At 33.6% G+C, this 14,798-nt stretch overlaps 1 protein-coding gene across 4 annotated transcripts; it reads left to right on the top strand.

The window, feature by feature from the left end:
• The first annotated feature begins 1,496 nt into the window (after positions 1–1,496).
• LOC102619715 (phospholipase A(1) LCAT3) lies at positions 1,497–13,700 on the top strand. 4 transcript variants are annotated; one of them, XM_006480435.4, is made up of 12 exons: positions 3,704–3,832; positions 4,578–4,648; positions 6,196–6,287; positions 8,295–8,422; positions 8,582–8,717; positions 8,841–8,892; positions 9,357–9,457; positions 10,342–10,521; positions 11,015–11,172; positions 12,370–12,424; positions 12,956–13,009; positions 13,199–13,700. In XM_006480435.4, the coding sequence occupies exons 2-12, from the start codon at positions 4,630–4,632 to the stop codon at positions 13,376–13,378; spliced, it is 1,155 nt and encodes a 384-aa protein (XP_006480498.1). In that variant the 5' UTR covers positions 3,704–3,832; positions 4,578–4,629; the 3' UTR covers positions 13,379–13,700. The 4 variants fall into 4 exon arrangements, with proteins under 4 accessions (XP_006480497.1, XP_006480496.1, XP_006480495.1 ...); XM_006480433.4 differs by lacking the exons at positions 3,704–3,832; positions 4,578–4,648 and adding an exon at positions 1,500–1,870; XM_006480432.4 differs by lacking the exon at positions 4,578–4,648 and having other exon boundaries at positions 3,261–3,832.
• The last annotated feature ends 1,098 nt before the right edge of the window (positions 13,701–14,798 follow it).

Raw genomic sequence — 14,798 nt, 5'->3', positions numbered from 1 at the left:
AAGTATCATCGTATAAAGGAACATTTTATAGATGGAAAATTTCAAATTTAGAATCTTCATCATAAGTTATTTTAAATTTTCTTTTTACAACGTGTCTTCTTAATTTATAATTACTTGTATACCAATCATGTTATAATTGCAAAATGATTTATGTTTCTAAACTCTGCAATAAAAGGTGTGTGTGTGTGTATATATTTTATTATTTTCTTTTGGGGTTCATATCCATTTTGTCTAATTTCGGCAAATCTTGAAAAAATTTTGAACCATTAAAATCGTCTGGAGACGTTTTTTTAGCTTCAAAATATAAGTATTTTTCATTCTTGAAAACTCTTAAAAAATATTTTTTTCTAGTTCCTTGAAAGAGAATTAATTATTCTGAAAAAAATTGAAAATAAATATTCAACGGGAAAATTATTTTCAATTGCCACGTTACTGTATTATTTATTATAAATTTTGGGGTCAGGTTACAGTGTAACTGTGGTACCGTATTACAGTTGCACCAATTATTAGATCCACTCAAACGAATGAGATCTATTTAAATAAATAAGAAATCCAACGATTGGGTGCAACTGTGGCACGGTACAGTTTTACCCTAAATTTTGTATTGTAATTGTAAAAGTCTATTGTCACGAGTCTTTTTCGATTTGATTTGTCGCGTCGAGTACGATCCCCAGAATATCCTTCTAGATGCCTCAATGCCGTGTTCGGGTACTTTCGGTATCTGCATCCACTTTTCACTTTCTGACTAACAAGACAAATCAACCATTTCACCCGAGCCAAACACAGCATTTTTCCTTGTCTTTCTAATCAAGACCCAGGCACATTTTAGGCTTTTCATCTAGTAAGCAAGGGCATTATCGGTATATTGAGTCTTATTAACTAAAACTAATGAAACTGGATGTATATTGTTTTAACTCTGTAAGCCATTTTTTTTCAGAGAGTAACTCTGTAAGCCATTTGTTTGGTGTAAACTACTAACCAGTAACTAGCAACTGATCTTTGCATATTTAACACGTGGTGAAAGTGCTTATTTTTCGAATTTCATTATAGCGCCTATACTTTTTTGTTATTTGTAATGTGCGCGATATTTATATGATTATTTCTTTTGTTTACAAATTTACTTTGTTTTGACAAAATCATTTTTTTCTACCCAAGCCTCAAAGTTATTAACTTTTGGGGATGGAAGAAGCTTATTGTGGAATTCTCTATCAGTATTATTATTATTATTATTATTATTATTTTTAATAGGTGCGGAAAGAAGAAAAATGCAAGTATAAGAGAGTGAGATAACAAAATTTTGAATCATAATCTTCTTCTATCATGAAAAGAGCTTGTTTTAAAAATATGTGATTACATAAACAAAAATTTATTCTTATTTGTCATCAAATTATCAAGGGAGGTATAATTATTCTGTTTTTGAAAATTGCTTAATTATTAATAATGAGGAAACCTAACAAATAACAACAAGTAAAAGGACTTAAATGAGAAAAATGAACTACAGTATTTTCACAATCAAGCGTCGTCTTCAGTGTCAACTATAAAAGCTTTGTCTCGCAGGGACCAAATCGCGCAATCTCGAAATTCCCTCACAATCGCGCTTTCAACAAAAGAGAAATCAAAACGAACTGAATTCAAATTTAGACTACTTCGGGTGGTAAAATGTTCGGAGATTGCAGTTTCTGGCCTTGTTTCGGCGACCGTCAAACGGAGTCGGAGGTGGACCCAGTTCTGTTAGTCTCGGGTATGGGTGGCTCCGTGCTCCATGCGAAGAGGAAGAAGCTCGGGTGCGAGACCCGAGTTTGGGTCCGGATTTTACTCGCTGAATTGGAGTTCAAGAGGAAGGTCTGGTCTCGCTACAATCCCAAAACAGGTGTGTGTTTGGTAGTTTAGTGTTAGCGGAAGCGCTTTTCGTTAGCTTAAAAAGTGCTTTTTTTTTTTTGAATTATTTGCTTGTTTCAGAATATTTATATAATAGTTATAAGTATTTACTTAATTTTATAAGTATTTTTAAAATTAAGTAAATACTTATCCGAAAATCAGTCAAACATAGGCACATGGCCTATTTAGGTGTCCAGCAAGAAACAAACGGGATGCAGAAACTACGAAGTGTGAAATGAAGGGTAATATCGTAAAATCAACTCTTAGTAATTATAACTATAATGTGCACGGGGTGTAGGTAGATACGTGAACGTAGCCAACTCCCTGGATGTAGATTATGTTGACCCGGTAGCCGGCAGACTTGGTGTAACGCTGCAAATTTTGACACGTGGCGGTAACATTATCTATATAATTGACTTAAAATAAAATAAGACAAAACAGTCTTTTTTTTCCTAAATTTCTTTGGAGCACCTATAGTTTCTGTTATTTCTATTTTTAGCCATTGTTTATTTCTTTCGTTTGTAAATTACTTTGTTTTGACAAATTCATTGTTTCTATTCCCCGCCTCAAAATTATGAGCTTTTTTCCGCAAAAAAATTGAACTTTAATTTTTATTAATTCGGAAAAAAAAATCCTTTCTTGATATAATAAGAATATGGTCCAAAACCTATTTGTCTTGCCATTTCTTTTCTTTACCACAGGTAAAATTTTTAAAGACAATGTTGTGGTATTTCCCTAAGGTGCAATCACATAAATTAAATCTCAATTTACGTAACGTAAGAAGAATTTATTCTTAATTGTCATCCATAAGGTGTAAATTAAGATGCATTGGCATATTGAGTTTTCCTTTTAATTTATTACACTCTAAAATATCCTTTAATTTAGCAGTTATATAACTATCATTTAAGGTTTTGTTGATTTTGTATTTTATAAAATTAAATAATCAATTAATTATTTGTGCTTTTATGTTAATCTATTAGATTTTCATCCTCAAAAGGTGAGCCCAGCATGAGCCCACATTATTCTTCTATCATGGTAACTTGAAATTTTCTGTACTATTGTGTTGGGCTTTTATCTTCTTGTGATCTTGCACAAAAATAAATATGGTTTGGTATTTTCCTCTTCTCTAATTGAGCTTCGTTTGAGTAAGTTAAGATATCTCCTTTTCTAAAATCATTTAATTAATTTTTAACCAATATTATAAATGAAATTTACTTAATACGAGAATTTGACTATAAAAATAGTGAATGATTAAGTTTTTATTATTTGTTCTAAATTTGTTCTTGTAAAGTCTTGATTAATGAAAGTATTCTATATATATATTTATTTATTTATTTTAGATGTTTGTAATTATCTATTATCAACCTCATGATTATAATTTTTTCCAATTTTTTAAATAAATTATCACTCGTCATGGTGATCTCACTATTATTAAAAAATCCGGAGTTGTTGCTATATTCTTTTCACGTTGTACGGTGAAACAATAACAAAGATAAAAGGAATGGCCAACAAATAACAGAAAGTACAGGGACTTAGAGGAAAAATTAACATCACCAGTGTCATCTTCAGTCATTCACTGACAGTTCCATAAAAAAAAAAATGTTTTTGATCTCGCGCTGACCAAAACGCTGAACCTCGAAGCTCCTCCACACATTCGCTCATCGGTATTGAAAAGCAATAGAATCAAAACGCTCCGACCCGAATCCGAAAATTTTAGCTAGTCGGGTCGCGAAAATGTTCGGAGACTGCAGCTTCTGCCCGTGTTTCGGCAACCGGAACTGCGGTCAGACCGAACCGGATCTGGACCCGGTTCTGTTGGTGTCGGGTATGGGTGGCTCCGTGCTCCATGCGAAGAGGAAGAAGTCCGGGTTCGAGACCCGGGTTTGGGTCCGGATTTTACTAGCTGATTTGGAGTTCAAGAGGAAGGTCTGGTCTCTCTACAATCCCAAAACAGGTGTGTGCTTGGTAGTTCAGTGTTAGCCGAAGCGCTGATGGATAGCTTAAAAATATATATTTTTAACTTTTTTAAGTTGATGAAAATGTTTCATGAGATTAGAAAATAGATTAGTGTTTTTATAGGAAGCCTTCTTTAGATTTAAAAAATCTACTCAAGAAGTATCTTATAGTGTGTGTCATAGGTTTTAGAAAGCATTTTTTAGATAAAAAGCGCTTTCGGGAGTAAATTTTTTATCTTTCTTCTGAAGTAGGTGAAAGTGCTTTATAAATTAAGAAGATTACTGACGGAAGCTTTCTGGGATTACTCTTGATCAATTCTTCTTCTTCTTTTTTTAAAAGCCATTGATTAAATCAGCATTTGGAAGTACTGTAAATATTACTTATTATTTATTTATTTGAGACATTGGTTTTTAGTGGTTTCTAGAAAGCGCTTCTTTGTAAAAGTACCCCTTCGAAAGCAGTCTAACCTAGTTTCTTAAAATTTGTCTTTATTTGGCTAGAACCTAATAAAGAGAAACCAGAAATGGGTTAAATTTTAAAATTGAGAATTTGTGAAAAAATTATTAATTTTTGTCTTCTGAAGCTGAAAGAAATTTAGCAAACTAAGATGATTTTACATGTTTGATTATACTCTGTAACATTTTCTTTACAAACGGAATTAGTTTTAATTTGATAAAGTTGGCTTCTTATTCATTATTGAATTTTTGGTGTGTTTGTGAACTTGTATCTTTCTTTTGGAACAGATAAACTGCTTTTTGGAATCACAAGTTGTTTTTTGCTGCCAAACAATAATCAATGGCATCATTATTCCAAAGTACTTTCTCTTTTGCTAATTCTATGTGACATAGAAAATTTTTAACTTCTGAGTTGGTATTCGTTATTAGGAATACAGAATATTCTCCCAATTATTATTTTTGTCAGAATCCTTTTTTGCAGAAATCTGGTGAACCATAAGACTGTAAAATGAGAGATATTTTAGGAATTAAATTTGTGGGGATACTAGATATAAAAAGGAAAAGAAAGGTCAGTAGTTGACCGGATTAATTTTAAATCATTAGTCTTCGCCATGATATTAGTTACTTTTTAATTAAGTCTCATGTTAAATTCTTAAACATTTTAAAGGAGTTTTTCGCTAATGGTATGACAGTTGCCGCTTACACTGTCAAGGCTGAAAGGAGTTTTTCTCCTCTTATAATTGACATGTCACACATGCAAAGGTGGTGTGTTTCTCATAAAGAAAATGCTAATTCGTTGATTTCAATATTGATTCAACAATACAGGAGCTCTCCTTCTTCCCTCTTTATATGAAATTTTAATGGCAATGATAAAGTATGAGTCAAATATTGGTATCAATTGGGAAGAGTACTAAACAATTTTAAAAAATGAAGATTCAGCTAGAATGATTTGTAATCAAATAAGCATTTAGAAGATGGAAATCCTTCTAATTAAATCATTTGGAATGGGAATCTTTCTCTGGAAATATTTCTCACTAAAATTTCAAAGAAAACTGAAAATTACGAATGTTCAGAAAATGAAAGGTTGTTTATTTTCATGGAATGTTAAACAGTATCAAACTAGTATATTAAAATAGAAATTAATGAATGAGATGTAGCGTGTTAAATAGCTGAATCAATATTGTTTTAGCCACCAAAAAAAGACACTTTTTCTTTTGTCAAGTTTTGTTTGACATTGAGAGGACAAAGTCAGTGCACATCTGGTAGTCAGAAATTGCCATGAGTGTCTGTCCACCAATAAGAAAATATAACCTATGTGGACGGACACTAAACTTGGAACGATAGGTATATTCATGTCTGGAGAACTTATCTATTGGAGGATAGCCTTTGCTTTATCCTCGGGCCAAAGGCAGACAAGGCTCGTCAAGAGTCTTTTACGGAGGCAGCTTAAGAAGAGTCAATCAAAGGCATATAGAAACTCAAGCTAGTGACATTTGTGTGATTTGGTACTTGCAGGTCTACGACCCATTAGCAAATTAAATGTCAAGCTGGTGACACTGGGTGTGATTTGCTAAGTGTAGTTCTATGACATGTTAGAAATTTAAACTATCAAGCTTGAATGAAAAAGTGTATGCAATCCAGTGCTGATTGAGGAGGAGTGTTACTTTTTTTTTTTTTTTTTAACATTCTTGTGTCAAGTTTGGATGTTTAGATTAATAAATAAAAAGTTTGGTTTCAGTAGTATAAGCTTTAGTCATTTGATGTCTATACTGAAGGTTTATTGGTCTCTTTTTCCTTGGAATATTTAACTTGTGAACTTCTAATTTTGTTTGGTTAAATTAGTCTCCCTAAAGTTATTTATCAGAACAAGAACTTGCTCTGAAGTTCGTGTTGTTCTGTTTTTCAGGTTATACAGAATCACTGAATAAAGACACTGAAATTGTGGTCCCTGAAGATGACTATGGGCTATATGCAATTGATATATTAGATCCCTCATTTGTAAGGCCGAAGTTTCCTCCCATCAATATTCATGATTCTTGGTTAAATATACAGAAAGCTATTATTGATTCTGCAAATTTGCACCTTATTTTCCCCTTTAAATTCCATGGCAATCATTTAGTCACTCATAGGTAGCTGTGTTTCAAGTACTAGGGAATGATTTAGAATCACTAAATTCGGGACCATATAGTTGAAACTAGCATCCAGTACCTAAAATTTGAATCAGGGTTTAGGGCTCATGGCTAACTCAAGGAACTTTAGAAAAAACTTGTACACTGAAAACCAGCAACCTAATGTTTGACCAGCAGATTTGATCAATAGCTGTCAAAGTCTTTCACCATAATGAGATTGCTCTAAATTTTGTGTCAATTTCAAAGGGAAGTATTTGAAACTAAAATCTGAGGCACATTACACTCAGTGTCTTTTACTCAAAATCTGGGAATCCCTTTTTTTTTCATTTTATTAATTTTTCCTTTCTTTTCCCATTTGGACATGCTCAAAAGATTTAGAGATTTATGATAGATAGAAGCCTTAGGATGGCCTGTTGATGGGAAGTGATTTCAAGTTTAATGTTGGTGTTGGCTTTATATATTTGGGCATGTGGTGGGGTGTGTGTGGTGTCCAGCGACATGAGGGCATTTGTTTCAAATAAGGTTATTAAGCAATTGGTGATAACATTCCTTTAACATTATATGAAAGGAGTATCTGCAGTCATGTTATAATTAGAAGCATTGAATGACACCCCCAAGTGTCATATGTTAAGTCTAGTCTGGTTTGAATTGAAAAATTACTGTTGTAGTTTCTTAAGAGTCGTTGCCAATCATTGTTATGTTTATTGAATTAAAATATGAAAATTTTGCTAACTAAATTATGAATGTATTGCCTGAAAAGCATTAACAGCCCCTTCTGTGTCTGGAAAAATGATCGATTACCCATTTCAGATTCAATAACTCAATGCCCAACTTGGATTTCGGTGATAGTTTGTTCCTTGATTCTGAGTCATCTGAGGCAGACTATACCAGTAAAGCTGGAACTCCTCTTAATATAGTTTTTAATTTGGTTTGCCATATTGTACTCTGTAATTGTAACTTGCTAGCCCAAAAAATGGAAACTTAAGACGGTTTTGAGGCATAGATATAGTGGTTATCCTTTCTTTCTTGAGGTTCATGAGGATTCTGCGGAAATTCAAGACTTACTTTGGAAGAGTAGTATAAACCTTCCCAATAATTCCTGGTCTCGGAGTATTTTCTTGTTCAATCTTGAATGTTATTGTGGATGTGGAAGTAGCATAGGATTTGTGTAAACCAGAAAAATGTCTGGAGAAGGAAGAAAAGATGTCAAACATTAAGACTGAGCCAGTTCCTTTGCTTATTAATTGGTAATTTTTTTTGTTCCTTTCTATTGTTGCACAAATTAATTTTTTTGCAATTTGCACCTATAGTCTATCAAGTTGTTGTTCCTTGTATGCTTTGCTCTTTGGCGTTGGGGACTATCAATCATTGCCAGATTAGGGTTTCAATTTGTTATACCAAAATAAATGCGGTGATGATGTGTGAAGTTCCATATTTTGTTCCTTTCTAATAATTGATCTGATAGAAAACTTATTCCCTCTTTAGATGCACATGGTTACCACAGTTTTTATGACATGCATTTTCCTCATCGGTCATAGCTAACTCTACATATTGTCTGGTAGCTACATTGGATTTGGCTCTTAAGGTGATGATGTGGCTCATATTGGTTGTCCATCTATTAGGCATATCATAAATGGAATGTTCCATTGGTAATATAAATCAATCTCCATCCTTAGAAAGTTTCAATCCACACAAATTTTGTAGAATATTTCTATAGGGAATGAAATGAAATTTCTTGGAGTTGTAGAATGCTCCCTTTATCTTGGAACATTATAATTGCTATTTTTTAACTCTTTGTTTGCAACTCCCAATCCCTAAAATTAGATATTATTGGCTATTATGTAAATCTGATATTATAGTATTTCTTGATGTCCAGATTCTAAAACTTATACATTTTACTGAAGTATATCATTTCCACGATATGATAGAGATGCTAGTTAAATGCGGTTATAAAAAGGGAACGACATTATTTGGATATGGTTATGATTTTCGGCAGAGCAATAGGTACTTCATTTTCTAACTTTCCTCTATTTTAATGTGGATATTTTGGTTATATATGTTTCGGTTATATATTTCCCAAGTAACTCAACTATGCTTAACAACTAAAATTTCCTTGATCTTGGTTCAATATATGTAAGTGTCGTGATTGTTTATTGTTTTTAGGATTGACAAGTTAATGGAGGGTCTTAAAGTAAAGCTGGAGACTGCGTACAAAGCTTCAGGGAATAGAAAAGTTACCTTAATTACGCACTCAATGGGTGGACTTCTAGTGATGTGTTTCATGTCACTCCATAAAGATGTGCGAATAAGTTCTTTAGTGACTACTTGAAACATTTATCAAAGTTAATGGAATTATGTGGAAAACTTGGAACTTCTCTTGTTCAAACTAGGCATGACAGCGATTAACATCATTTATTGGCAGGTGTTTTCCAAGTTTGTAAATAAGTGGATTACCATTGCCTCCCCATTTCAAGGTAATTTCCTCAACCTTATTCCTTTTACATTACTAAAGGGAAGAAAGAAAGTTGTTCTTTGTTTCTCTCTCTTTCCTCTTTCTGTGCTTCCACATGCATAGGTGTTTGTCTTTTGTTGTGTTTTTGTGGGGCGTTGGTGTGGTTTTTTGGGGGGGGGGGGGGGGGGGGGGGTGTTTCTCTTTGTTCTCTGTTTAATGCAAAGTCGATCTACAATACGAGATCAGTGGTTCCAGATAATGTCAAATATAAGATTAGAATAAGTTCCTTCTACATGCATAGTGTATAGCATATTTACAGCAATGATATTCTCCTTGGAACACTGAAGACTTTCCAAAACAATTGCGCAATTTCAAGCTTATCCCTCCTAAGTTTCAACTCCGACCCTACTTTTTTATTTATTCCCCCCTTAAAACTACCTAGTTTAGTGATTATTGCATGAAGATTGATTTGAATATGCTTCACAGGTGCACCAGGATGCATCAATGATTCCCTCTTAACAGGCTTGCAGTTTGTTGAAGGCATAGCAAGCTTCTTTTTTGTATCAAGGTGGACTATGCATCAACTGGTAATCTTTCAACTTAATAACATGGATTGTTGCCAAAATGCATCAACTGATAATCACCAAATGATTATTTCCTTTCTGATGATTCAATGTAACAGTCAATTTCATGTACTGTAGAGCTTGTTTTGTATGATAAAAGATCAGCATCTGCATGCTCATAGGATGTGACTGAACCGTCAGTATCTGAGTATTAGGGCCTAAAAGAGAGCAAAATTGAAACAAAAACAATTTCATATTGCTGTCATGATTCAATGTGTTTTGAAAATTTAAAGCTGGAAACTCATATGATAATTATATTTCTTGATAAACTTGCCAAATCCAGAACAGCATCTTTAACCCCTTAGTGATGTTTCGACGGTCATTGTCAATTCTTTCAAGACATTTTTTTTAAATTTTTTATAAGGACTAGAATGGTTGGACAGAAAAAAAAAAAAAAAAACTGGATATGACTTTACCTAGTTTTCTATAATCGCCAATGCTAATGCCCTGCATAACCACCATCTCAACATGTTCAGCACCCTTTTGAGATCATGTACTTGCTGGTATAGCCTTTCATGTGTCAGTGTTAATCCTTGCTGGTATCTCCATGTACAGTCGCATACAGAGAATTCTGATACCCACAATTATTGACTGAATTTTTTTTGGTTCTCACTTTATGTCAGATTTCATCTCTTTCTAACAACTAAAAATTTATGAGCAAAATATGTCCAAACTTGAGTCCTTGAAAGGAAGATATGGAAGAAGTCCAACCATGAAGCTTTGTTAAAATTGTTTGCTAACTTTTCCATACTGTTTGCCTGACTTATCAAATTCTATGGTCATGATGTTCGTTATGTCGACATTTGGTGAATTACTATAAAAGTTATGTTTATCTGTTTTGTGCATAGTTGGTTGAATGTCCATCAATCTACGAGATGTTGGCAAATCCAGATTTCAAGTGGAAAAAGCAACCACAGATCAAGGTTTGGCGAAAACAATCTAACGATGGGGAATCTTCTGCCAAGCTTGAGACATATGGTCCAGTTGAAAGTATTAGTCTATTTAAAGAAGCATTGAGGAATAATGAGGTAAAATTTTCAACTTTTGAATAGCGTTTTTTTTTTTTGGGGTGGACCGGGGGGGGGGGGGGGGGGGGGAAAATTTTCTATAGCTGATTACATTAAACTTGTTATGGTGAAGTTCATCATCTCGTGTGCAAAAAAGAAAAAGAGGGTAGTTCTTTGGTGATACGGAAATTGCTAGATGCAAACCTTTTTTCATTCTATATCAAAAAAAAAAATCCTTTTTTCATTCTGATAAAACTCAGAAAAACTCTGCTATTCTAATTCAGATGAAAATTTATTAGATTGAATGTTAAGTCAAGATAATAAAGACCAAAAAAAAAAAAAAAATCTTAATGACTTAGATTAAGTTGTATTCTCACTTTAGATGAAAAACAAATTATGTACTTTTATATTAGTTGTTACTGCACTGAACAATGGTAAAACATCTCTCTCTCTCTTTAATTTTCTTTGCGGGCCCTCAAATTTTTGTTTACATTACAAGTTTAACTGGTTGCAGCTAGATTATAATGGAAATTCTATAGCTCTACCCTTCAACTTTGCAATTCTTGATTGGGCTGCCGGCACTCGCCAAATTATCAATAATGCTCAGCTACCCAATGGAGTCAGCTATTATAACATATATGGAACATCTTATGACACACCTTTTGATGTTAGGTAAGTAGCTGAACCACATCATGAAACTGGATTAGAGGATGGACGCTTTATGTTCTGAAATATTGGGTATTTAAAGATTCTTCTGAACCTAATAAATCTATGGTCAAACTTGACATCTCTCGTGACAGCATCCCTTTTTTGCCAACTTTAGCACTGGATGATGAATTGAAATATTCTGTTATGTAGTTGTATAATGGAAGTTTGCAAATTCAAGCTAAATAGGTTATTAATACTTAGCACATTAGGGCGGGATGGGTTCGATGCATGGTAACTTGAAGAAGAATACTTATTACATTATGATAGGGATACTGCAAAAAGCTATTCGATTGGATACCAAGTTGAAGTTAGATTTGATTTTAGTATGTCAGAAACAAAGCTTTTCTTTTCCTACAACACAAAATTGGCATGTTCCTAAACAATTTTTGTCTCTTCCTACAACACAAAATTGTCATGTACCTACATCATGATATGGATGCCAAAACTTAAATTATTAAATAGCTACTGATGCGTCTTTGATTAACAATTGCATCTAATTTCTTTACAGTATATTGATGAAGCACAATCACCTTGTTAGCCAAACAGATTTAACTTGCTTTTGAGGTGTCCAGGATGTTCCTTTGATCAAATTTCAGTAATCTGTAATAAGGGTGCATTTGGAGTGCTTCTGTGGAAGTGATTTTAATATATCTGCTTCCAGAAAAATCCTGGACTGTGCTATGTGAAAAAGGACTCCAAGTCCTTATTTGCTCTTTAAGCAGTTTTATTCATTTTAATTAAATACTGCAAAATAAGTGAGAAAGCAGATTTGGCTATCTGTAAGTGCTTTTGACTGAATGCAACCTGAGTCTGTTTCCCAAGTCATTGTCTCAATCATTGAGTTGTTCTTTTCTTCTAAAACTAACTACGCTACAATGCTAATTCAGGTCCAAGTTATTATACACCACATTGGTGATTAACTTGACCACAATGAGCTTACATACTGAACCATGTCTATCTTCTATGCTTCTCCTCTCATATTTTTTGGGGATTCTCCAATATTTTTGTCTCTGTTTAGTTTATTATCATGCCACTTAGTTTCTGTAGAGTTATACTGCATGCACTCACAGTTATTGTTGCACTCTCCTAATGAGGACCTTATTTACTGGTTATTTGGTAATTGAAACACATCTGACGTTTATCGAGTTCATCTTAATGCAGCTATGGTTCAGAGACTTCTCCAATTGAAGACTTGTCTGAAATATGCCACACCATGGTATGTATCTTAAGATCATTATACAGTTATCTTAAGCACATGATTCTATCACATATTGCTACCAGCTACAATGAGGGTGCTTTAATTTTTCCACCTCTAAGCCATGTTATCTACCAGACGTGGCGTGTCACATTAAATTGGTAAGGTTTGAGTGAGAAATATATTAATTTGGATTGATTTGGACCCTTTTTGCAATTTGGAATTGAGGAAAATGTGGTCAAAATTCTTTTTGATGAGATAAGTCTCACCGGTGTTAAGGATCTCTCCAAGTTTATCTTTAATGAATTATCTAATATTGGGTCCACAATTAAAAATTTAAGTAAAACTGCACCCATATAAAAAAAATGCACCCGTATCAAACTCTGAGGTTCATATTGTCATCTTTTTTAACTGAGATAATCGTTATCAAAGAAATATCACTCTGTTGATCTCACGGATCTCATGGACATCGTATCTTTTCTCCCAAGTATATTTTATACTTCTGTGTTCATATGTCGCATTAGTACTTATATTTTTTTTGGTCTGTTCCAGCCAAAGTATTCCTTTGTCGATGGAGATGGAACAGTGCCTGCTGAATCGGCTAAGGTGTTGTTCTGACCTATCATTGGATTTTAATATACATATAGAATAATTGAACTCAATTATGTGTCATGCTTAGATATCTTAATGAGCCTTTGTGTGCTATATTTTGTGGTTTTAAACTTTCTTAGTGAAGTGTTATTTCATCATGTCTTTGAAAACATATCGAATGAATAATATTTCTATCTTATTCAGGCGGATGGATTTCCAGCAGTCGAGAGAGTAGGAGTTCCTGCCGAGCACCGAGAACTGTTGCGCGACAAAACTGTATTTGAACTCATCAAAAAATGGCTGGGAGTTGACCAGAAGATGAGTAAGCATTCAAAATCTTCACGGGTTGCAGATGCCCCTCCAAGTCATCATGCATGTGTATGAAACTGTTTTCGGCTTGAACTTATTCATCATAATCTGTGTTTGCAAATAACATCATTTGTCCATCAAAACAACCCGATTGATAGCTACTGTTGAGCAGCTGTGATCTTACGTCATGAGCTAAGTTCTTTGTGATAGATCAGCGTAATTTCAAAATGGGAGACGTTGGTTTGTATTGTGAGATTTGCTACTGTTTCATGTTGTTTTGTCTTTTTAATAACTATCTTGCCACTGCCTAAGTCTGAATGTATTGCACATACAAGTCTGGAATGGTTTGTAACTTTGGAAAACATAAATGTTAATACTTAGAACATGTTACGTTGAACACGACATGTTTAATGTTACGAATTCAAGTCCTCAAGTAACAAGAATGATGTGTTAGCACTAATTTATCAACATTGTAGTAGCAAATATCTCGAAAGAATCATAATGATGTAAAGTTGATAAGTAGACTGGATGGAGAAGCAAAAAGCCCAATAAAAGAGATGGTCACAGAGCCCATGCGTCTGCTTTCGACCATAAACCAAGTTGTTTGATTTTAAGTTTATAAAAAATTAATAATAATTATACTGGGAAATGCATCGGTACATCTCATATCACCTTCAGCACAGTTCAAATGTTTTGTCCCAAAATGGTGTGAACTTTCTAATATCTGGAAGAAAATCAACACACATTAATGCATTTGCTTGAAACTTTTTGCCACATTTTGATGATATATTTATAAATACATTACACACTATCGTGAGCACACTAAATGATATTATTTGTATAAATACTATTCGACCATTCATTAACCTAATGGCTGATGTTGAAGATTTGAGTCTCTACATGTCTGTTTTGGGAGTAGTATGTATATATATATTTTTTAATCTAGAAGCAACCTATCCTTCTTTCTTTCATAGAGCAGATTTATAAGCTGCAGACTTCATTTGGCAATTGATTAAACTATTGATAGACTTGTATCGTAATGCAGTGTTAAAAAGAATGAATATTATTACTATGATTTTCTCAAAAATTGACTAAAAGAAAGCTAAAGGAAAAGTAGTACTGGGCGGTGATTATATATGTACATACATTGAAGGGACACGATCCATAAATCTTTGTGATTTAAGTGATTAATGTTGTATCACTTGCCAACTTGGGATACACAAGCGGCTACATTCAACCAATACAAACAAAGTGGCATAGCAATCTAATGTGTATAAGAACTTATTTTTTTTTGTATTCTTTTTACAGCTGTGAGAAGGTGAAAATTAAAAAAAGGATGCTAATGAACGTAGTACACGTGTAAGAAGCTTGCCTTAAGACACACGCAGAAGTATGCAACTAGGTGTACGCATTCAATGCATGCTGTAGCACATATCCGAAAGGGCACGCATAAAAACGCCAACAAGAGGAGGATGAAAGATCAACTTAAGCCACC

The sequence above is a fragment of the Citrus sinensis genome, chromosome 6 (genome assembly GCF_022201045.2).
Source record: "Citrus sinensis cultivar Valencia sweet orange chromosome 6, DVS_A1.0, whole genome shotgun sequence".
Classification (NCBI taxonomy): Eukaryota; Viridiplantae; Streptophyta; class Magnoliopsida; order Sapindales; family Rutaceae; genus Citrus; species Citrus sinensis.
The sequence above is the reverse complement of the archived record's forward strand: the minus strand, read 5'-3'. Positions and strand labels throughout refer to the sequence as shown.